Below are 23,750 nucleotides of genomic sequence, written 5' to 3'. Positions count from 1 at the left end.
AAAACTTTGATATTTCATGAGCAATAAAATTCGCTTTTAAACAAGTGACCATAAGCTACATGTTGTTATCATTACTTTTGAAGAAAATAAAATATAAAATGAGATGTGCTAACATTAAACTACAAACAAACATACCTTTTACAACAAGAAAAATAATATTTAATTAAAATCATTTTTCGTGTTTAAATTATAAATAGTTTGTAAAGTATTTATGATTTATCATTTTCAGTATCAAAATCATTTATTTAATGTTACTTATTGCAAAACAACGTTGTCATCGGTATATCAATTTGCGTAGAATGTACTTGATTATTGCATAGCATTTTAATGCGTATGAAGAGCGGCAAGCTTTGCATGCCAAGTAAATAGTGATAAATAAGTCAAACTGCGAATGCAATATGGGGAATTATTCTTAGAGTAATATGGAAGAATATAATTAAGATGTTTATATTTAATATTCAAACATTTTTTTTTATTATATATATTTTTTATATCAAATTAAATACTACAAAAGATTTACTACCAAATCTAATTCGATAACACAAAAACAACATAAAAAAAATATTTGCATATAACTTAAAGAAGAGTAGACACTATTTAATTGAATTTTCTGACCCATAATTCATTTTCCTCAACAGACCAAGTCGTCGCCAAAACGTCAAGGCCAAGATTTCGTTTAAAATTTAACACACTCCTTCATTTGACACATTTCAGAGAAGTTCATACAACGAACCGTCATATTATTCGCACTGTTAATATTTATGGAGTCAGCATAACTTGTATGCACACTTTCAGTTTCAATAAACAAAGGCTTGTAAAGAGTGATATCGTCTATAAGTATCAAATCATCATCTCCTAAGTAGAGGATGTAGTTAGCATTTTTTTTTCATTCATATTTCTTTCATATGTATAAGGATGTAGTAACTTTTTTCCTATAAAGATATAGTCCCTTTTTATTGTTTATAGACTTAAAACTCCTTACATATGCGAAGGCAAAAGAATGGACAGACAGTGAGCTCAACGTTACCTAACGCCGAACAAAGTAGCGCTTAAACTTACAAACCGAAATAAATACAAAGTTATTTTCCACCACACACAGTAAAACAATTAATATCTTCGTGTCGAGTTTGTTCTAATAACTTAAAAACATTTTATGAGGCTCATTGTAGATGATCAGAGTCTTATTACAATATTTATTATATTATTATAATTGGTTTTATAAGGAGCAATTAAATTGAATTGCCACTCTAAAGATATAAAGTACCTTTATATTCCATTATGGATTACAACGATTTAATATAACAGACAAAAATTTCTGTGATATTATTAGGCATCAGTTAAAATTTATATCGGTTTTATAGATGTAACATAAATAATAGAGGATTTCGCTTTCACAGGGTTAAACATTTTTACACTTTAATTAAGTTAAAGAACTATTATATTCTTTTAGTATTCAACCTTTACCATAATAAATAATATTATAGATGAGTATTAAAGTTAACGTAAAGCCAACGTAGTTATAGACTTGTTGGCGTGTGACAAAAAGTTGCGAAATATATTTTTATCGCTTGACAATAATTAATATATGTGACACCGACGTCTTTATGTATAAAATATTTAAAAAGATGTCTCAAAACAAACGTACAAAATGATACATGATCTAAGCAACTAATTGACGAGCCACGATACGATTGTTTTGGGACGTTGAGAAGGTAATGGTAGAATCGACCTTAGCCCGCTTGCGAACTCGCACCTGACTGATACAACTGAACTGTTTGAATCATTTCTTGCAAGATTACAGGCTTTTCATGGTATTATACTAAATGGTTTGCGGTTTGTAACCACAACTTAAACGTCGTAATGTTTTGATTTATTTATATATAGGTAAGTGCTCGTAAAATAAATCGTTAATATCGAATATAGCTTTCTTTAAACATTTCATAAAAGATTGTCTAAATTCACCAAGGTTAATTGCATTATGTTTTAATAATTCGACTTGATAAGTAGCTACTTAGTGAGATCCTTAGTAAGTCTGGACGGCCTTAATTCATTATGAGTTACAATGTCAAAATAAGAGAAGCTAATAATTGTAGATATATCTGGTATTCTTAAACGAGGCATTGCGAAAATTTAAAAAGCTTCGGGCGATGGTTAAAATAAAGCAGGCATTACACAAAAGGTCAATCTATCAAATAGTTATCGTGACTATACAACTATACTTAGAGGCAAGTGAAGTAAGATTTCTGTAATTAATTTACACGTGAAATAGATAAATCCAGCAATATTTCATATTAAATATGTTCGGAGGCCAGTAATCTAATTCTAATATTTATTGAAGCGAAATCGATATCTAAAATGTATCGATTAATCTTAAGCTCGTGATCGGATATCCCACCGTTTTTGAGAAATAAATATATATCTCATTACAGTAGTAGAACTTTATCTGAAACTGTCAATAATGTTTTTGCAACAATATATCTGTATTTATTACGCAATCGTTAGTTATAAAATTATTTTTTATAATTTTTAACATAGTTACATAATTATTGTGAAACTATATTTTTCAATACTTTTTTTTTTCGTTTTCATAATGTTTTATTGAGAAAACAAAATTTCTCGAGTTGTTATGTTTTATGCTTTGGTAAATATTAACATTAAGCGGTATCTACACATTAAGATATAATTATATTAGACGTTATCTTTCTCGTATTATTTTTTTTTTTGTTTAAAAGAAAGCACTTGTCATATATGTATAATGTTTGTATTAACATTAATCTTTAATATTTTCTCTCCGATTTATATAATATATTAAAATGTGATCTTCTGTATCACACAATTACTGCTTTAACAATATTTGGCGAGGCCGAAGCGCGCGTGATCATATAAATTGCTGTGGTTTCTATCAATAATCTGTATCCTGGTAACAAATGTCAAAGCCATCTTTCCCAATACGGTATTAATGATATTATTATTCGGTTAATATAAATTTATTCAAAATAACTTGGCGGCGGTGAAAATCGGTTTTGCTACCAATATTATAAAAGCGAATGTTGGCTGTTTGGATACGACAAAAATATTTGTTCTTTATGTAATGATCATGGGTATAATGATGAATAGAGAAATGTACAACTTCGTACCAACCAAACTAATAAGGCTTACTAGTTCCAACAATTTTTTTTCAATAGGGTTGCCAGACTTTTTTCAGGAGAAAGCCGAGAGGTTCAAAAAAATAACTTTATCAAAATGCGGTTACTGTAATTTGTTGTTAATAATTATCTGCACAGAATAAATACATTTGGTGTAAACACGAAAGAAATTATTGAAATATATATAATTAATAATTTATATATTTCAATGAAGATATATTAGGTTTTATCAAAGATCTGTTATCGAAAAAAAATTATCACACGGTAAACTTCCCATACTTTGGTATTTTCGATATGGAAAACGCGAAGTGGTGCTTATATAGCAGGCAGCCCTGATTATTAATGAGGTGACACGAGGCATCAGCTGTGTACTATTGAGAAAAAAGGTTAAAATCAGATGACAAAAATTTGACTAATACGTTTAAAAATAGTGAAAAACTTTAGGGTTTACGATGAACATAAATAAAACTACTAAAATATATATTATAAAATGTGTTTAGTCCTTGTTAATACATAGTGTATTTATAGAAAATATTTAACACTTATATCTTAATTGAAATTGAATTATAAGCTTGCGTACATAACAATATTACTATTAAAGTTATAAAGCGACTGTGTGTCTCATGCTTTAGCCAGGTCAGGCCTCTGTTCGACCCTATTGACGGGGTTCACTTTGCAAGTTATCTTATAAGACTCGACCATTTTGACGGAATCCCTGACTAAGATCGTAGATCGTATCGTGAAGGGATGAGCGAAACACACAGAGGAGTCACAGAGAGCGGTTTGGAAGCTCAAGTACATGCGATAATGTGTCTTATCGGTTCTAGTTTTGAGCTTCATTTCCACTTTCCCCGGCAGTTTGTTCCCTTTGTGGCTACAGCCAACGAATTCAAAGTCGTCCAACGTAACGTCCTTGTTATTATCGTCCCGGACACACACGTGCCAGTTCTGTGGGGCGCCGGGTGTGAATTTAACGTTCTTGGTCTCAGCGTCCAAATTAACGTTGAAGTATATGATGAGGTGGCCGCACTTTCTGTTCACGAACAGATCGTTTTTATACAGTATCAGGTTCTCGGGTTCCGTGAATTTCGGATCGGGTAGACGCACTTTGAACTCCTGACACACGTTTTTGGCTACGTTCAGTATTTTTATGCTGTGATTGTTGGTGTCGGCTATGTAGAGGTATTTCCCATCCGAGCTGATGGACAGGCCTGAGGGTTCGTTGAACTTAGCCGGATCAGTGCTTTCGATCATCGTTGGATTGATCGTCGACACTTTCTGTGGTCCGACATCGACTTTCTTTATTTTGTGATTGTACGTGTCTGCTACATATAATGTTTTATTGGCTTCATTGTAAGCCACTGCCATTGGATGTTGCAGTTTTGCTTCAACCCCGACATCATCGACGTCCCCAAAGGCGAAGAGATTCTGGGAATATCACATGTGTTATATTCATTGCTTATGATAAGAATTAAATTTATTACTTTTACTTACCAATGGATTCCTGTCGCCTCCACATAACGTACTAACTTGTCCAGTGGACAGCGCGAGTCTTCTTATGGACGAGCTCTCGGAGTCAGCTATGAATACCTCTGGGCTGGATCCTTTACAAAAGATTATATTATAATTATATATATATATATATATATATATATACATATATATATACATCTTTTATATAGCGGCACGATGAGTGACTATTCATTTTTATATAAAGTATTCATTCTTAGTTAAAAATCGGAAAAAACAGTATTTATTATAAATATTTTATATAAACAAATGAGACATATATCGCGAACCGAAGTTACCGGATCGTAGCGCGAGAGCTGATGGCTGTGCGAAGGCGGCGCTGGCTGCGTACGCACTGTTGCGGGCGGCCTCCGCCCCCGACCCCGCCACACACACGCACGTACCTACACGCACACACACACACACACAAACAGTTGTATTGTGAATACGTACAACAAACATACTCTTAAACACGTGTGAGCATATAAGTATGTATTTACATGCATGTATATGTTTATTGACTATCAATTTATGTTCTTTAATAAACAAAAAAATATTTAAATCCGGCTGGTATTTTTGATACAATAATGTTCAAATAAAAAAAAGATTCTTAGTTTTATTACTTAAATAATTTATATTTTTCATATCATAAATCTGAAAAGATTCTATAATAAAAAAATCTTTAATAAAAAATATGATTCTTCCGATTAAAGAGTAAGATTATTCGTTTGATTGTCTTTAGAACTCACTGGTTACTATATTTTGTTATTTATTTTATTAACATGCCCGCAGTTACACCTATAATAAAGGAAAGAATACGTTATAATAATTTTTACCTTCTGAATACGACTTGTATTTCCACCAAATAGTGTTATCGAGGAACAGTGCCCAGATCTGGTGTGATCCAGCACAAGCTATCAAAAGCACGCGGCGTTTCTCATCTTTCTTGTCCTTTTCTGAAGTGTTTTAATAATTAAAAACACAATAGAAACATTAAATTTTTGACAACCCTATTCATTCGATTACTATAAACCGACCACAGAATAGAGGTCCCATATATCTGAGACAAATCTTAAACCATTTTTGTAGAATAATCTTTATTAGATCCAAAGTGAAGTAACAGTTCTTGTAACACCTAAGCTTGGTCATTCCAGGAAAAGGTATTTTCGAACAAGGTAGATCATTCTAGAATATTCTAGATCATTCCAAAGAAGGTGTAACAAAAGTTTTAATGGGTTGAATAAAGTCTTATAGCACTACATAAAAGCTAGGAACCTTTGGTATCATCTTTAGTTTCTATCTCCTTCTCAACAACCGTGACTCCTGGCGGAGGGGGAGGGGGAGGGGGCAGGCTGGGACGAACAGACATGTCCATGTCAGGGGTCGTGTATAATATGACATCCCACGGCGAAGACAACGCTTGAAGACCTAGACACTTCCCACCTGAAAATAATTATACTTAATTTTTTCACCCATAATTGTACTAGTAATTGTTTAATAGAACCAGAATGCTATGCTTGTTTTGTTTGTCTGAGTATTCCTACTCTTTATAACAAACATATGCTCGTATAGAATTTAAGCAAAGCAAAGTTTGGTGCAAAATGATAAAAAAGCAGTGCCGTAATAAATGGTCATCAATTTTTTTTTGGAATCCCAACCTTCATATGATGGGATAAAAAAAAAAAAAATCAAACATTCATATAACATATGTCCGATCGCTGGCTTTATTTAAAATTGTTACAAAAATTAAAAAGTAGAAAAGAAAGATAAAGATTACTTTAGTAAAAGAGTGTAAGAATAATATGTGTATATATACCAAAATCTCCGACCACAGCCTGCTCGCCTGTCCCAGCCAACACTTCAACGGTTCCTTCATCGAGATGTACAGCTCTCAATGCATGGTTATTTGTATCACAAACAACTAACACTGAACTTGACAACCAACAGAGACCCTGAGGTGAATTGAACTGGGCGTCTGTCAACTCTGAAAGGACAAAAGTATTCAGAATGTAACACTTTCTACCAAAGGTATTTACATTTTTAGGTTCATTAAGGTTAAGGTTAAGGTTTAAGCAAAAATTTTAATGATAAAATATATTTATTTAGGTTTTATCAATTAAAGTAGAGGATGTATATAGCTGTATATCTTTTGAGAAATCCTAACATATATATATATGTATATGTTAGGATATATAGGATAGAATATATACATATATATTATGAATAAAGCTGAAGCTAGTCAATTATACAAGGAAAGCAAAATTGTTAACTCACTTCCATCTTTAAATCCAGGTGTCTTCCCTCCAACTACCCTCAATATGATGCCCGAACAGTCGGTCAGCAGAACACGATGATGACCCGTGTCAGATATTGCTAAGAAAGGCTCCTCACCACGTCCACGATAGAATGGATTTAAAGCTATCTATAAATGGAAAGACAAAACATTTGAATGACAAAAAAAAAAACAACAAAAAAATAATACATGTTATAACCACATATGTTTCATAATAAATTATTGTCTGTCAAGGATATGTTGTGGGATATATACTGGAAAAGTATTCTCTGACCCATTTATTTGTTTTTTTTTTTTAATAAATGTAAGATGTTCGTCTACAATAAGTTATTGACACAGAATAAAAAAATGTTTTAAGGCAAACTTTATACATAGGGTTGTTTAAATAGTGGCTTTTTATTAGCGTCTTAAATTAATTTTGGAAAACTATTCTATCTACAATGTTGATTGTTGAAGATCAAATTCAATGATTAAAAAACATTATATTCAATTATTTCTAAGAAATTCTATCTCATTAAAAAGATTTTACAAACCATTACAATTATTACTACAATATATACAATACAATTTTACAAACCTTACTAGGAAAGTAAAGTTTATCATTGTCCTTAGCTTTCACAGAAGAATTAAGTGATACTGGCAATGAACTATTTGACAATCTTGTAGCAAAATGCTGTAATGCCGATCCCAGATAACAACATAGTTCCGCTCTGTGGCCCTCTCCTGTTAAAATGAATATTGGTTTGTTGCCAGGACCTGAAAAGAAAAAAAATATAAATAGAAATTTATCTAAAATAAATAACATAAAAGAATCTACCACATAAGTAAAACTATAAAATATCAAACAATTAAACAAGAGGTAGTAAAGAAATAGAAGACGGTATTCCTTTTGATATACATATCTACCTAATATAAGGAGTGTAGGCCAGCATCTAATGCCCAGGGTCTCCCACATAACACTCTCTGCATCATTAACCACTGGATGACGGATATTATATCTTTGAACTGCGGCTAACACATTACTGGAAGACTTTTCATTTGTAAACTTGGCACAGTGAACACCTATCTAAAATATTGAATTTTCAGAAATTAAACAATTAATTCATAAATAATATGCATAGAAAAAAATTATCAGACAACCCATTAATATATTTGTGTAAGATTTATTATCTAAAATATTATACACCCAGTATAATATTTAAGATATTTATGATTAATATCAAAGACTTTTTAAGTTTTTGACGTACCACAACCAGTCCACTATCATTTTTATATAGGTTTTCTATATAATCCAGATCCGGTAGAACATGATAGCAGTTGATACAGCAATAAGTCCAAAAATCTAGAACAACTACCTTCTCTGAACAATGTTGACTCAGAGATAGAGGTTCTGATACATTTACCCATTCCAAATCTAAAAATTGTTTTTAAATAATTATAACTTATATATTTAGTGAAACAAGTGTATTAGCATATCATTAGATCAAATACTTTTTTTAAAATCCTCTATGGGTGGAACAATCGCCCAAACTTTTTTGATATGATTTGTTATGAGAGTCTCGCGATCAGTTGCATTTGAAGTGGACGCCAAAGCCTCCGTTAAATCAAGACAGGCCTGAGCCACGTAATCCAGTGGACTGGAATCCATTTTCAGGATATGATAATTATTCAACTAAAATTGTTTTCCTAAAGAAATAGCCAATATTAAGCAATTCAATTATGTGTTTGGAAGGTTTTCATTATTATCGTGAATACTTTATTTCCTCGTAATTCCCAATTTGTTCAGCATATATACTACCATCTGATCATCTCACAACTTTTCAATTTCTTTAACACTTTTGCTTTATGACAGCACAAAACTTTTCAATGTCACAGACTGAAGCAATTTTCATAAGGCCCACTATATACTATATAATTTTTTAGTAAGATTTCGTTTATTATATTAGATGCTATTCCAAATTTAAGCATTTTATGACAAGACAAAAAAACGAAACTCTTACTTTAATAATATTATTCACTACGAAGTATAAATTTTACTTTTCCGATTCCGTCCGGTGACGTTAAACTTTCTTTGAATTTGACATGTTTACAAAACATAACAATAAACCTATTGTATCTATCTACGCCGTGATTTGTTTCCTTAGTATGAATTTTATTTGCCAGCTGTGACTGTTCAGGTTACGCATTGTTTTTTAACTTAAGGAAAATAATATAAAATCGTAGTTAACACAAATTATGATCAATCATGGATGCCATGTTTGATATTTGTTACCTTTCGCCAGACGGTATTAATGTAGAGCCTGATGATATTCCGGAAACAAAGGATAACGTATGGGTATTAGGAAAAAAATACAGTGCTATACAAGGTGGGATTTTAGTGAATTAATATAAGTACCTTTTATATTGAAATGATGATAATATGTTCGAATATTTTATAGATCTGGAGCGTATAAGACGCGATATCACTTCGGTAATATGGTGTACCTACAGAAAGGGCTTTGTCCCTATAGGAGATGAAGGTTTGACATCGGATAAGGGATGGGGCTGCATGCTCCGTTGCGGACAAATGGTGCTTGGAGTAGCATTGATTAAAGTTCACTTATCTGCTGATTGGGTGTGGACTCCCGAAACAAGGTAAAATCAAATATATTTTACATGTTATTTGCATTAAGAGTTATTTGCTTAGAAGATAATCTATATTTTAAGCATTACAGTCAAATAATGACACTATTGTTTTACACTGATTATACATGTTTCAGAGATCCAACATATTTAAAAATAGTCCAAAGATTGGAGGAGAGAAAACAAGCTCCATACTCAATTCATCAAGTGGCTTTAATGGGGGCATGCGAAGGAAAGGAAGTAGGCCAGTGGTTTGGCCCAAATACTGTTGCGCAAGTACTCAAGTGAGATAATATACCATTTATGTTTTTAATGCACTCATTTGTGATTGTTTAAAGATCACTTTATTTTATTAAAATATGATGGTTTTTTGCAGAAAATTGGTGGTTTATGACAAATGGAGTTCTTTGGTTATTCATGTTGCTTTGGACAATACAGTTGTTAAGGAGGATATTTGTAAATATTATGATTAATTTATTATATGTTATTAACATGTAAGCATTCTTTATATACTTATAGTAATTTGTTTATATTTGCAGTGCAACAGTGTATTGTCAATAATGACAGAGGGGATTGCTCTGAGAATGTAGATGGATTTGTTGTAAGTGATTGGATGCCTCTTCTGTTAATAGTACCTCTTAGGCTTGGGCTTAGTGAAATTAATCCTATTTATATGGAAGGGCTTAAGGTAAATAATGCTTTATATACATTTAACAAAACAATTAAATATGAAAAATGATGTTCCACATTATATATTATTTACAGATATGTTTTCAATCACCTCAATCTATAGGTGTAATAGGAGGCAAGCCGAATCAGGCTCTTTATTTAATAGGCTGCGTTGGTGATGAAGTTATATACTTAGATCCACATACAACACAGAAATCTGGTTTAGTGGAGGTAATTGAGTAAAGATATGATTTTTACTTTTTAATAATTAATAATATGTTTTAAATTACTTAACATGTAGTGTATGAAATATTTTAATAATTGATTAAAAATGTGTGGCTTCAATGCAATATTATTGTGGTGTCATTTCAGAACAAACTTACAGATGAACAAAAAGAAATGGACTGTACATATCACTGTAAGTATGCTTCAAGAATTCCAATATTGTCTATGGATCCCTCTGTGGCAGTGGTAAGTATAAGCATTTTAACTTTTTTAGACAGACATTTAAAAAAAAACTGAGCAATAATTTTCTGTGCCTCATCATTCTAGTGTTTTCTTTGTCGCACAAGAAGTGATTTTGATGAACTATGTGAATTAATTGAGAAAAGATTAATGCAAGAGAGTCAACCATTGTTTGAAATATGTGAGAAAAGACCATCACATTGGGGCCCCAATACAAACGACATTGATTTACAGAACACTAATCTATTCACAGGTAAAAATCTCTGATATTAATGACTTCTAGACTGTTTGTTCAGTTTTTTCCCATTTTTTATGAACATTTGGATTATTTTCCAGAATTTGAAGAAGTTGACAGACAATTTGATGATTCTGACATTGAATTTGAAATTCTATGAAACTTCCAGCGATATTGAAAGCTACCGGAGAGTACATGATAACTGGCATCACAACAATATTTTTAAATTTAATATAAATGAAACAATTTTTAGCAAATGAAATAATTTCACTTGCTTTTTATTACTATGCAAATTTCAATTTAATGTTTGTTCTTATATAAATGGGCTTATGAGCTTTTGCTGTCAAGTAACATTTGATTTATCTAGTGTCCTGAGAATTAACATTATATAACTTAATGCACAGCTATTTGTGAAGCAGTTCTGATTTACAGTGCCTTTACTAATAATATATGAATTCAGAATTAATGGTAACAGTAAAGGTCCTTTATGATCATTGATTTTATACATAAAATTGCCAAATCTAGTCACATATTATATATAGCAAAAATATAAATGTCACTGCCTGTTCTATTCTACAAAAATTTTATTGCAAAATACGAATGGGTTAGTAATAACAACACAAGGTTCTAAATAACAAATAGATTATGTACTGTTCATTAAATCAATATTTTTATTAAAATTTGCACTATTTGGGAATTATTATTAAAAGCAATTTGCATTATATTTCGATTTATTAGTTAAATGTTATTGAAATATAGTATTGAATTTGAATTGCTTGTTACAAAGAGCAATACTTTAATAAATTGTTTATCTGTATTTATATTAAGTTATCAATGCCTAGAAAAGGTGTTACCCAAGAAAAATTATCTCTCAATCTACATCTAACTAGAAGAATATATATAAAAAAAGTTACATACTTCTTTATGGAGACTGCCTGTTGTGAGTTTAGAAGCGTAATATTTTTTTATTTACATGTAAATAATATACAAAATTATGGTATATAGAAATAAACATTTATTTTTATTTAAACATTTTATTTCACCATCACATATATAAATTTTATTAAATCAAATACATATATCAATAGAATTCATTTTACACAATAATTTTTTTTTAACACATGAATTTAATCCTTACAATGTTACATATTGACAACCAGTTGCAGGTGTGTTTTTAAAACTATTTTCGGTTTTACCCTAAAGGTTAGAATGAAAATGTTATTCGTAATTGAAACACAAATCCACAACAACATAACTTAATTTAACGGGTAGTCTAGTACTAAAAAAGCTCTAACAAACCATGGTTAAATATATCAAATTAGATTTAAATCATTCTAATATCGGTAATAAAAATAAAATTTTAATAATAAGTGGCACCCTAACCACCATTGTCACAATTTAGTTTCAACTAAAAAGCTCTACATATAATGAAAATAGAGGCAAGACAAATTGGACCCTATGAAATAATTACATTGCATTACAACAGAAAACATCCAATAGACACATTGAATAAATATATTTTGGATTATCCTATATAAACAACATCAAATCTACACATGTTCTCAACTATGGGTAACCTCAGATAGGAATACAAAAATAAATTCATACAAATATATTTTCGGTACTTATTTCTATATATTAAAAATAAGGATTTATAATTTCACAATTATGCACGCATACATTGGAGATTTTAAGACTAGCATCAGACAAATAAGTTCTCCCAAATTTATGACTAATAAAGCTTTAGGTATAAAATGCAGAAATAAATGTTACGAAGCAATGTTAACTGGTTTCTCATCAAGCTATTGTTAAAAATTTATAACAGATTAGTCACACACAGGGGTATACTATGAAGGTAACATTTCACAAATCACAACTGTTTGCAAAATCATTTGCATGTCCAAGTAAATGTAAATAAAACATTGTTTGAAGTCTCTTATCATTAATTTTTCAATTTTTTTTTGTCATTATAAATTTTCTATGAAGGTTCACCTGAAAATAGGGATTTAATGTGTCAGGTTTATAAAAGTTGAATCTTTATTTGTATCTCCCACCTATGTGATAATACACAGTATATTTTGCTAATGTCTCAATGGATGGAAAATAACAATATAATATAACCTAATAACATATATATATTTTACCCTGCTTGCTTTCTGCAAACATTGCACCTTTTGTAAAAGACATAATGGTTTTTATGTTATTTTAATCACAATTAGAGTAATAAGTATTTTTTTTTTAAGTACTATGATTTATTAATTTTTCAAAATAAATATTTTCATATACAAAAATAATCACAACCACACATAGTGAAGATTTTATAAATTTAAAAATAATTGCTGACCTTATACAAAACTATTAATTTTCATCTAAAATATATTGCACATATAAGTACCCTTTGAAATGACCCATTTTTCTGTAATATTGTATTTATTTGTACTGTGAAAGCAATACCTTAATTTAGTTTTCAAGAAGTATTTAGGCTTAAGCTCTAAACATCTCATGATTTAGCCTATTTTATTTATGTACATTCTTAAATAATACCAGATTGTATAGTCAGTTAACCAAAATTTCATGAAACAGATAGTAAAATTCCATTGGACTACTTTTTTTTTGCAATTTTTACTCAAAATCATTTTTCATTATTGATGATGTAGAGAATTTGCTGTTCAGAAAATTTATGATCAAAACTGTAATATTGTCAACTGATCCTCGGTAATAGGCTTGAAGCGTTAAACTTTTGGCTCCATAGTCAGGTTCATCTAGTCTTTCTTTGATAAATTTGATTGCCTCTTCATTTGTAAATGTGTCCCATAAACCATCAGAAGCGAGTACTAAGAACATGGGCCGATGATCCTCAAGGTTAAATGTGAGAATGTCCGGGTCAGCTATAACAAAGTTTTTATCTTTGAGGGGATAGTCACCCATGGCACGTGATGTTGCCAAGATGCCAGCAACTCTCCATACACCATTAAAAGCAATATATCCACCAGCTGCTTCGATACGTTTCTGTTCTCGCACCTGAAGCATTGGGAAAAATACATGTAAAATTGTGATAAATATTACTGCACAGTTTTTGTAATCAGTTCTTAAATTTAAAAACCATGAAAATATATATGTTAAAGTATTAATTACTACAACTGAGTACTTTATTGAAAAATATGTATTAAAAAGTTGGGTGATAATTTTGTGTCAAAGATGCTCTTATTGAAAAATTGTGTGTTTTATGTTTATTGCCAAATTCAAGCCCTTCTAATTGATTTCATGAATTGACAATGGTTTTATAATTAATTCCAAAAATTATAAAAGAATTTGACTAGTGACAGAATTGTGGTTTTTAAATAGAAAGAAAAAGAATATTATCAAAATTTTATCACCTGTTGTGGCTTATGATCAAACGATAGTGGAATAGCATTACCACGACTATCACACATCACACCTCTAGAGTCTCCTACATTAGCAACAATGAGATTATTATCTTCCAAGACAGCTATCAAAGCTGTAGTTCCAGCAACATTCATAGAGCGCTTTGCAGCTTCCACAAGGAGCCTGTCAGCTGCCAGTACTTCATCTGTTAACAATTTGCCATAATTTATCTTTCCCTTGTCTATATAACTTGATAATGGGATGGCAATATTTTTAACTGGTTTCACAGGCCTCACCTCTCTAGTTATTATGGGGCGTGCTTTAGACAACTGGGCTAATAATTGTGGGTCGGTTATCTCTTTTTTAGATGTATCATCAGCAGTACTGGCAGACTTCCGGAAACTACTCTTTTTCTCAATCACATGATTTTCTTCACTCTTAACTTCATCTTGACTTTCTTTTAAAGGAGTAGTAACTAGTTTGCCATCTTTAAATGCATTAAGTTCAACAACTTTATTGTAAAGATTTTGGATAAGGTGATCTTTTGCGTAGTTAGCGGCGAATTCACCACCATGACCGTCAAATATTGCAAACAAGGATACACCTGTACTGTTGATATTCTCACTTATTATAAATTTATCTTCCATATGCATTCTTCTGCCTTTAATTGCGTATGCTGCACTTGATTCACCTTTAAGTTCCCAGCTTTGTTTATCAGTTTCAGAGCCTTCCATAAGTTTCATACGTTGCACTGCGTTGATTGGGCTCAACGCCTGTGATAGCCTGCTTAGTAAAGTACGACTCCATAGCCCTATAGTTTGAAGATACATGAAAAATATAATGATCCCTAAAGTGACAACTAGCACTTCGGATCGTAGTAAATAAAGTCGCACCATTTTCCATAAATAGCCCGCGGGAGTGTCAAACGCAATACTGCTTGTAAATCGAGACAAAACCTTCATAAAAGAAATATAAGTTTGATGTAAAACTCTATCTTCTAATTCGTCTTCCATGTCCTAATAGTAAATATTAATATAAACAATGATATGAAATTGTTCTTTATTTGCAACTTCGCCAAATAGTAGGTAGGTACATAAAAAACTTCAAGTCAAAAATATTGAAGTATAGATAATACAACAATCACAGGTAATATAGTAGCGAAAGTCGAAAGATTTTACACACTATAAAAATAGCTATCAAAACATATTAAAATCAGCTAATAAAGTTTATCAATAATGACTATAAAATACTACCAATAGGGAAATACAGAATATCAACTTTTATAGCAATATGTATTTCATTTACTTGTGTCTCGGAATTTGTACTTGGAATGATGTATTGAGAAAAAGAAATCCCTTTCCCTTTCCGCGAATTTTCACCATTACGAAGCGTAATTGATCCAAAAATTAATTTATTAACCCGAATGGTGGGCTAAACAGACAGAAGTGAATGGTCCCAAAAAAAAAACCTATGTAGCGATAAAGATCACCTTTTTATCTCATAATGATCTAAATTATTGGAAAAGTTAAGCCAACTTTTAATTCTTCACCATCAATACAATTAATTTTTATGGACACCGTTTACGAATTGTCACCGCCATTTTTGTTCAAGTCTGCAACGTAGAGCCCCGTCAAGTTCCCTTGTATCCTAGGGATTCCATTTGGGCTACTTGGGGACTCTCTGGAATAGAGGTGTACCACAGAAACCGTGACGTGGAATTAACGACTTATAGGTATTTTTTATACATGAAAGTGCAACTGCTCCCTTACTGGAACATTCAGCGGTGTACTCTCTGCACTCAAGGTGCTATCTAAACTAATCGGTGATACTTTTTAGGCGAACATAAAAGGAAGCTCTGTCTGTTCGTGAACAAAAATGTTTAGTTTGATGCGGTTGTATAAAAATTAAAATGTATTGTGGAGTCACGAGGAGGAAAATTTTTAAAATAACAAATTTATAGAACAAACCTGGGAGGAAACCGGAAGATATAGTTATGTACATATCAGGACGAATATTAAGCAAAGTAATATTCTGATTTCGGGATTTGAAAAGAGTAATCAAAACAAAAAATAAAGGTATTGAGGGGCAAAAAATAAAACACTATAAATAATTGTTTACTTTACTTTTCACATTTCAGGTGCATCAGAAATAAATCGAAATAATTGGTTTGCTTAGTCATGTATGACGGATCGCATTAAATGTCGACGCGGTCGGTCATTGAATACTGCATACTATGATTTGTATATTTTTATTTCATGTTAATATTGATAACTTCTGTTTTAGGTAATCAATAGTCGTTTTGTCATAAAATAGCTGCTACCTTTGATAAATAATCAAAGGCAGCAATATACAGCATAATAATAATTTGATAAATGCCAAATTTTTTTGCATGTATTTAAATGAGCTCATGACATTTAGTTGTGAGTAAAAAACACATTATCGATCCACTGCACTAATACAATGAGGACACTTTCATCACTCGTCGTTTCATAACATAAAGCCCAAAAAGAAACCGTTGTTTTGCAAGTGCGGAGTATAATTTCGTAAACTACACATGCAAGTCCTCGGATTCGGATAGCTGTTCTAGAAATACACCAGCACTAAGAAACCTCGTATCAATCCTTCTTTGTGTATATTGATCTAAGTTTTATTCAATGCTGGTAATAGTCAGGTTTCGGTAGGTATAGTTTAATTGTAAGCGTCGAGCCAATACTTAATAAGTATATAATGCTTTACGCAATAACAAATAAAGGGTTAATGTGTATTTTGAGATTATTATTTCCTCCGGCAATCAAATCTTTTAATTTTGTAATTTCTATGTCCAGCAACAATGGTTTTTTCTATAGATTTGATCATCACTCGTCACGTTCTCGTTTAATGTATTAATTTTATTCTTTGAAATAAGTTTAATAAAAATATACATAAATTATTGAAAGATATTACAATTCGGATATTGGAAATAGGTATAGTTGGTTTATGAATAAAAAATATTTTCTGTAATTTTACCTACGGCAACACTCTTATTAACTCAAACTAACATAGTTTTAGTTACAAAAGAGATAACAAAGGAATATATATTTTCTTAATATAGTCATAATATAATATAACAAATTGTTTAAGGGTTTAAATAAAACATTTATTTATAGTTCTTATAAATGTATTAAAACAGCAAAGTCAGATTACATATCAGATCTAGTAGATACAAATTCTTTATTAAATTAGTTTGTGCATAGATACATCGCAAAAATGTCTAGGATAAAGTACTTATTTCAATAAAGCACTATACAATATTCATGGCATATAAGAGATAGGATACGCAATACTAAGTACTCGTACATGAAAGGTATAACAAAATGTATATTTTATTCGCTAAAATATACTTAATATATGTAAAAAAAAATGTCTTTGGAGTATTAAATAAATTCAAGTTTCTTATACAAGTTCATATAACTTTGAAATTAAGTTGTTCGGTTGTTCAGAGAAAATATTGCCTGAAAATATTTTTATGACTCATAAAAAATTACCAACACAATATTATAACACAAACACGAAGTTCATTACAGATTTTTTGCGGAAGTTAATACTTACTCTAGCATCAACGTACATAGACACACATTCAGTACATCTAAAGGCTTAAAAACAAAATAATATTTAAAAAAAACAACGACAATTTTAGTTTTATAGGTAAAGTGTAACATGAGAATAGACAATAATACTTTAAACATTAATGATATATGAATTCTCCATAAATTGATGTTCAAATTATATTAATAAATGTTACAAAAATTCAAACAGTGATTTATGGTGTATTTTTAATACTTCTTAAATTGATAAGTTTTTATTATCTGTATTCTATAACCAGTACTATATAAATGTAAAAACAAAAATGGAATGGAGTCAGACATGAAATTACATAATACTAAATTTGAGAATATATTACTTTAGAATAAAAAAAAGTACTTTAACACAAACAATATTAACTAAATAAATAATGTCGTCTCTCAACATATAATTTAAATAGAACAAGAACATAACTTGTACTAAAATGTATTCTTAATATAACGCAAAGGATACAACACAGGTTTTTTTTTTTAATTTTATCTAAGAATTAACATTGATTCCTACGAAAATATTAGACGTTTTTGACGTGTGTAGTCTCATCACGTCCTAGCTACTCACAGTATACACCGATGTTATAAATCCATACTGAGGAACAGATCAAGGAACTTTAAAAATATACTGCTTCAAATAATATTAACAAACAACGCGTTAGCAATAAAAAACTAAAAAAAAAAACAAAGAAAATCAAATAATAATATAAGGCGATGTGTTAGTGTAACTTATGTAGAAATACATTTTTACCTCCAAAATTCATAGACGTTAAATCGGTTAATTTAATAATAAAGTGTTCCTTATTTTGAGACATGAATGAAAACTTTAGAGATGTTGGCAAAAGGTGATTCGCTAATCAGGTTAGTACAAAAGTCCTTATAAAGGGGATGGATCCTGTAATTGACTTATAAATAATTGATTTAATATCGGAACATTAATTCTAAATATTGTTATAATAGTATTACTAAAACATTGCGTAATGTTAGATTTATTTTTTAATTTATGGCTTCATTTGCACTGGAAAATATTAATTTTTGCTAGATATTAATGAAATGTGACATTCATAATATTTGTCTTTATGAAAACAGCTAAGACCCAACTGTATTATATTAATATTGTTCAGAATATAATTTAAGAAAAAATTATCTAGCCAGTGTTCATAAATAAAATATCACAATATTACTTTTAGTCTTACTTTGAGGTTGATGTTATGTGATTGTATATATTTGTACATATAATAAAAATGCCTTAAATTATTCAAAATTCCCATTTGTACACAGACTGTGTCAAAAAAAAAATTATTATACAAATTGTAAATAATGTTGAGGTCAGTGTATAATTCAGACACATAAAGTGGGATGACAATACATTTTTAATTTGAATCCAGCCTTTGTTTTTTGGACATGTTTAAGAATTACTTTTATTATTTAAGAATAGAAATAAGATGTTGTCCAGGTATTATTTTTTGTTATATTCTTGAATTATATGTGAACACTTATATTATTGAGTTCTTAGTTATATTCTTTTAACAATTTATAGATAAATAGTTATTTGTCTGACATAGATTCTGTTGTTCATTCAAAATGGTAATATAAAACGGGATTTAGGTATTATTGTTACTAATATATAGATTGCATATAAGCATAGCATAACTTTCAATTGAAGACGGATCATTAACAGATTAATTTTGATTGTATGATAGTATAATAAATAATAGAAAATTTAGAAAATTAGAAGTATGAAAATGTATAAAACTAACGAACTTTGAACCGTTTGTGAGAGATATCTACTTCTTTAGTTATATTTAAAGTCGTGATATTGTCGTATAGTTAAAATTTAGACTAGACACGGTTCAGGCGTTGCTCGACTCCAATTCAACGCCGGTGACGGTGGTGCTGAGGTTTCCATTGAGCAGAATGTCTTGTAGTTGCTGACCTAACACGTTGGAGAGAGAATCGCTTAGTTTGTAGTAGTTCGTCTCTAGCGCTTCTTGATAGGTGACTTGGTCAGAGCTGATGAGTTTAGCGTTCAACTGCAGCGCCGCGTGACAAACCGTCAGGAACTCTCTGGAATAACGTTAATGACGATTTAATTCCCATTTTTTGTTGTTTATTTTTTATATTAAAACAGTATAGACCTAAATTTGATTAAATTTCCGATATAATATATTTTATGAAAAATGAATAGATATGAGCAGGATTTGAATCTGCGAATAATGGAATGTCATGTACCTGTGGCTATTGTTACTATTTTAATACAATTTATAAATACTCCGTTTTAATGTATATATAAAAATACTGTTGACGATTCAATACATACTAATAGAAGTATGGGTTCTATATTTATCTACCATACTGTTCCACAGCAAAAATATTAATTAATTATATGTAAATAGTAAAACATGTTTTACTTGAATGTTGCCTTTAATTTTTCGACCATATCGTCGGGGTACATTGGCGCTAGCGTAGGGTCCAAAAATGCATTAGCGTACGCCAGCGGACCCGCGTTCACTTGTACGCATATACTGCCTTGGAGTCTGAAAGGAAAATCGTTGTTGACTTACTTCAATGTGGATAGACACCTATAAACTTGATACACCAGATATACTAAAAAAATGTCTAAACTAAAGTGACAAAAAAATCTTTCGATTAGCACCTTCTTTAAGATAAGAAAAATCATGAGCTGACATCTTACGAAGGACGCGAGGTCCGTGTTGTGGGGAGATTTTCTAACCCGCCTTACGTCTAACTTTCTTAACCTATCTATTTATATCGGTTTATAAATCAAAACAAACATAATAGTATTTATATTTGATATGTGTATAGTAAAATGAAATAGCACAGAATGGAGGTACAGCACAGTAACATGCCTTACTTAATTAAGTCTGCCAAGAAAAACTGATGTATTCTACTTAGTCTGTACATTTTATGTAGTCAATGTACGTTGATTTAAACTCCAGCCTAACTCAAAAAAGGTTCTAAGTTTTCCTGAGTAGTCTATTCCGATATACAGGTAACAATTTCGTTTATTAAATCCTGCACAAAGCCTTCAAGTGTATGGATCAACGAATTATGATCAGTCCCTATCTATGTCACTTTTACCGACGAAGCCTTTTTTTTCTGTCCCTCTCTCGCCAGATTTATCAACGGTATCATAGATGAAACAAGTTATTTAAAAATAAACTATGTTCCTGTATAAAGGAGCCGAATCAATGAATGAATAATGTACTACGAAAATGTAGCCATTAGATCTGAAGTTATTCGTAAATAACTTCTCATTGGATAAATTATTTTGCTATTATATTTTAAGAGCATCCTGATATCGAAAAATCCTTTTTTGGACAACACGAGTCATTTTCGATGTTAAGCACTATGAGTAAATAAGAAGCTCTTTACAATGACAAAAGTCATTTGAAGGGAAGTTAGAGCTCAAAGACTACAATATCATACGAAGTTAGACGCTGAAAGTACGGAGAAGAAAGGCGTTAAGAAAAATATCTAAGATTTTCGCGTATATTCATTAAAATGAAAGTAAGCTTTTCGGATACTACGCGCTTTTTTTTGTAACTACATGATAGATGAAGTTGTAATCAGACACTTTCATCTCGTCTGCTCGTGATCAGGTTGGTGTAGGAACCGAAACGACAGGATTATGTAGTTACAAACTAATAAAAAACACCTAGTATTTAAAACACTTAGTTTCTTTTGAAACATAAATTTATCAACTTTTGAGGAAAGGCCAGATAGATACACAAAACATCGTTTTTTTTAAATATCTTTTTACTCACACATCTAAGCGGTAATATAAACACATGCAAAAACCAAACGTCTGAATAAGTACTAATCTATCAAATAGCGGACTCACTATTATTAACTCACTCATCAAGCTGTCCAGTTTTTTTCCTTAATTGTTTATTATTTTTATTATTAATTAAGTTTACACATTATCATGCTAATATTAAAGGGTAATAGATTTCAAGTAGATCTTCCCTTAGAAACTAGATTTACTCTGTTTATCCTACCTTAGTTGGAGTTTTTTAATGTCGGGAGACTTTGCATTGACTATTTCAGATAGTTCAGCGACCTGACTTTCCATTTCTGAAACGGCGACCTCTATGGGACTCTTCTCTTCTATTTGTGTATCTATAACTGGAACTCGACGTTTGACATATGGGAACCAGTTTTCAGCTAGAAATAAAAGCAAGCTATATTTATCTTCTCTTTAACATAATTTCAAAATTTTTGAAGAATGTTAAGAATTTTAAGGTTATCTGATATATAACAAAATACTTTTTTGTATATTTAAAACAGTTATTTCTTTAACGTAACCTGCATTTACAAAAGACCTCACAACATTTTTGACTTCTTAATAAACCAAAAACTATCTATGTACAAACCAGTAAGATGGGTGAGCCGCAATCGCTGATGATGAACGGGTCCTCTGGCTGCCCCGTCTCTAGTAAATGGTGTTTCGAACACGAACCGTCTCACATTGTGGACCCTTTCGAATGACCCTTCCCCTCCGCTGATAGCCGTTCCCATACCTTCAGGGGAGGCACGGACCCAAGTTACTTGGATATATGCCAGCTTGCTGTCCAAATCTTCGCGGTTTACCTTTTGATTTTTTTTTAATATACCATGGATTATAAGCTCTTAAATTCATTTATGTCGCAATATCACGTTATATGTAAATTGGTCATTTTATAGTTTTGTTATAAATATTTTGACATTCAAGGAAACCGTTTTGTGGTATTAAAAATAATTTTAAACATCTTTTAAGAATTAGTTATTTAAAGATAAATAATCTGGTTTGTATAATTTTTAATAAGATCACGTTAGAATATGCAAATAACTAAATATTTACATACCGGCGCTGAATCCATAATCATCTTGACGTTGCCGGCACCGAATTTATGCTCATAGAATGTTTGAAGTTTTTCTGATATTTCACTTAGTGACGTCAATTTAGGTTCCTTATAAATGAATTCTATGCCTTCTTCGTCTTCCCCGAAGTGGGCCTTTCCGAAGAACGCGACCCGGTAGAATCTTCCTAGAAGCCTTTTGCCGGAGTTTGTTACCTCAATGACCTTGGCGTAAGCTTTGGTTAGATGTTGGTAGCAAGTGAGTAAGGCCTGATAATCCTTTTGCTTCTCATATATTGGAATTACAAGACGATACAGAGGGCCGAGCAATTCATATCTCTCTGCTTTATCCACATATTCCGTACACAGCATCAGTTGTTCAAGGAGTGATTGTTCGTTATAATGGACATCTGTCATACCTTTAAAAAAATTTGTTATGTAATAGGTTGCATTGATATTCTTAATTGCTTAATAGTCCAAGATGCCAGGGCTCCCTGACCTTACTTATTTTCTGATGGACAAAACATATATGATAGGTAGGTATTAGTGTCTACAGTAAACGTAAACATATCTGCTAGAAGGCCAGGCTGCTGCTTATACCGAAGGCCAATTCGCAGGTACCAAGTGCTACAGGTAAGTAAACATTTAAATAACTTTACTTATAACCCTAGGTCTGATTATGTTTATTGTAAATAATTTAAAGTTAATATTACTAGACACCATCTGTTGGCAATTTTTTTACGTTTTAAATATCGCCAGCAAAAAACACAATCCTACTTACAGTGTGACACTTGATTTTGAATATTTAGTCTGGGAGCGCTGTTTTCTTGCTCTATAAGATCTAGTAGTTATACATCTATATTGGATGATATTTTTTAAGTATGCCATTAATTTGAAGCACAAATCATTGATGGGATATGTACATGACATACTACCCGCGTAGTCATTTTGATGCATGAGTATATGACACTT

At 31.0% G+C, this 23,750-nt stretch overlaps 4 protein-coding genes across 8 annotated transcripts in view; 1 reads left to right on the top strand and 3 right to left on the bottom strand.

The window, feature by feature from the left end:
• Nucleotides 1-3,623: 3,623 nt before the first annotated feature.
• On the bottom strand, nucleotides 3,624-8,903 carry LOC116779407 (NHL repeat-containing protein 2). Of its 3 annotated transcripts, XM_061523238.1 has the most exons (12): nucleotides 8,704-8,806; nucleotides 8,440-8,634; nucleotides 8,196-8,362; nucleotides 7,855-8,014; nucleotides 7,526-7,704; nucleotides 6,930-7,077; nucleotides 6,472-6,639; nucleotides 5,931-6,098; nucleotides 5,492-5,611; nucleotides 4,946-5,059; nucleotides 4,641-4,750; nucleotides 3,624-4,574 (listed from the first exon to the last, which is right to left on the bottom strand). In XM_061523238.1, exons 2-12 carry the CDS (start codon nucleotides 8,594-8,596, stop codon nucleotides 3,768-3,770), a joined length of 2,298 nt encoding a protein of 765 aa, XP_061379222.1. In that variant the 5' UTR covers nucleotides 8,597-8,634; nucleotides 8,704-8,806; the 3' UTR covers nucleotides 3,624-3,767. The 3 variants fall into 3 exon arrangements, with proteins under 3 accessions (XP_061379222.1, XP_061379225.1, XP_061379220.1); XM_061523241.1 differs by having other exon boundaries at nucleotides 4,955-5,059; nucleotides 8,440-8,903; XM_061523236.1 differs by having other exon boundaries at nucleotides 8,440-8,902.
• Nucleotides 8,904-9,036: 133 nt separating this feature from the next.
• LOC116779500 (cysteine protease ATG4B) lies at nucleotides 9,037-11,963 on the top strand. The gene is made up of 9 exons (XM_032673808.2): nucleotides 9,037-9,314; nucleotides 9,387-9,582; nucleotides 9,708-9,854; nucleotides 9,947-10,026; nucleotides 10,110-10,258; nucleotides 10,336-10,470; nucleotides 10,612-10,710; nucleotides 10,792-10,957; nucleotides 11,041-11,963. The coding sequence occupies exons 1-9, from the start codon at nucleotides 9,194-9,196 to the stop codon at nucleotides 11,097-11,099; spliced, it is 1,152 nt and encodes a 383-aa protein (XP_032529699.1). The 5' UTR covers nucleotides 9,037-9,193; the 3' UTR covers nucleotides 11,100-11,963.
• On the bottom strand, nucleotides 11,954-15,416 carry LOC116779767 (protein phosphatase 1L). The gene is made up of 2 exons (XM_032674192.2): nucleotides 14,317-15,416; nucleotides 11,954-13,960 (listed from the first exon to the last, which is right to left on the bottom strand). The coding sequence occupies exons 1-2, from the start codon at nucleotides 15,316-15,318 to the stop codon at nucleotides 13,562-13,564; spliced, it is 1,401 nt and encodes a 466-aa protein (XP_032530083.1). The 5' UTR covers nucleotides 15,319-15,416; the 3' UTR covers nucleotides 11,954-13,561.
• Nucleotides 15,417-17,440: 2,024 nt separating this feature from the next.
• Nucleotides 17,441-23,750, bottom strand: part of LOC116779571 (dedicator of cytokinesis protein 9) — a 31,353-nt gene continuing 25,043 nt past the window's right edge. For all 3 annotated transcript variants that reach the window (XM_032673924.2, XM_061523202.1, XM_061523204.1), the window contains exons 30-34: nucleotides 22,785-23,197; nucleotides 22,314-22,530; nucleotides 21,939-22,104; nucleotides 20,328-20,453; nucleotides 17,441-19,983 (exon numbers count right to left, since the gene is read on the bottom strand). In XM_032673924.2, coding sequence (XP_032529815.2) covers nucleotides 19,770-19,983; nucleotides 20,328-20,453; nucleotides 21,939-22,104; nucleotides 22,314-22,530; nucleotides 22,785-23,197 — 1,136 coding nt within the window. In that variant the 3' untranslated portion in view covers nucleotides 17,441-19,769. The remainder of the gene's footprint in view (nucleotides 19,984-20,327; nucleotides 20,454-21,938; nucleotides 22,105-22,313; nucleotides 22,531-22,784; nucleotides 23,198-23,750) is intronic.

The sequence above is a fragment of the Danaus plexippus genome, chromosome 2, assembly GCF_018135715.1.
Source record: "Danaus plexippus chromosome 2, MEX_DaPlex, whole genome shotgun sequence".
NCBI lineage: Eukaryota > Metazoa > Arthropoda > Insecta > Lepidoptera > Nymphalidae > Danaus > Danaus plexippus.
Note: the sequence above shows the minus strand (reverse complement) of the source record. Positions and strands in the feature narration are given on the sequence as shown.

Coding starts and splice junctions, on each gene's coding strand:
- LOC116779407 (XM_061523236.1), bottom strand. CDS start 8,596: ATGGATTCCAGTCCACTGGATTACGTGGCTCAGGCCTGTCTTGATTTA. Junction 5,612..5,930: donor AACTAAAGATGATACCAAAG/GTTCCTAGCTTT, acceptor AAAACACTTCAG/AAAAGGACAAGAAAGATGAG. Junction 4,751..4,945: donor GCTACGATCCGGTAACTTCG/GTTCGCGATATA, acceptor TCTTTTGTAAAG/GATCCAGCCCAGAGGTATTC.
- LOC116779500 (XM_032673808.2), top strand. CDS start 9,194: ATGGATGCCATGTTTGATATTTGTTACCTTTCGCCAGACGGTATTAAT. Junction 10,259..10,335: donor TTTATATGGAAGGGCTTAAG/GTAAATAATGCT, acceptor TATTATTTACAG/ATATGTTTTCAATCACCTCA. Junction 10,471..10,611: donor AGAAATCTGGTTTAGTGGAG/GTAATTGAGTAA, acceptor GTGTCATTTCAG/AACAAACTTACAGATGAACA.
- LOC116779767 (XM_032674192.2), bottom strand. CDS start 15,318: ATGGAAGACGAATTAGAAGATAGAGTTTTACATCAAACTTATATTTCT. Junction 13,961..14,316: donor TTGATCATAAGCCACAACAG/GTGATAAAATTT, acceptor CCAATGCTTCAG/GTGCGAGAACAGAAACGTAT.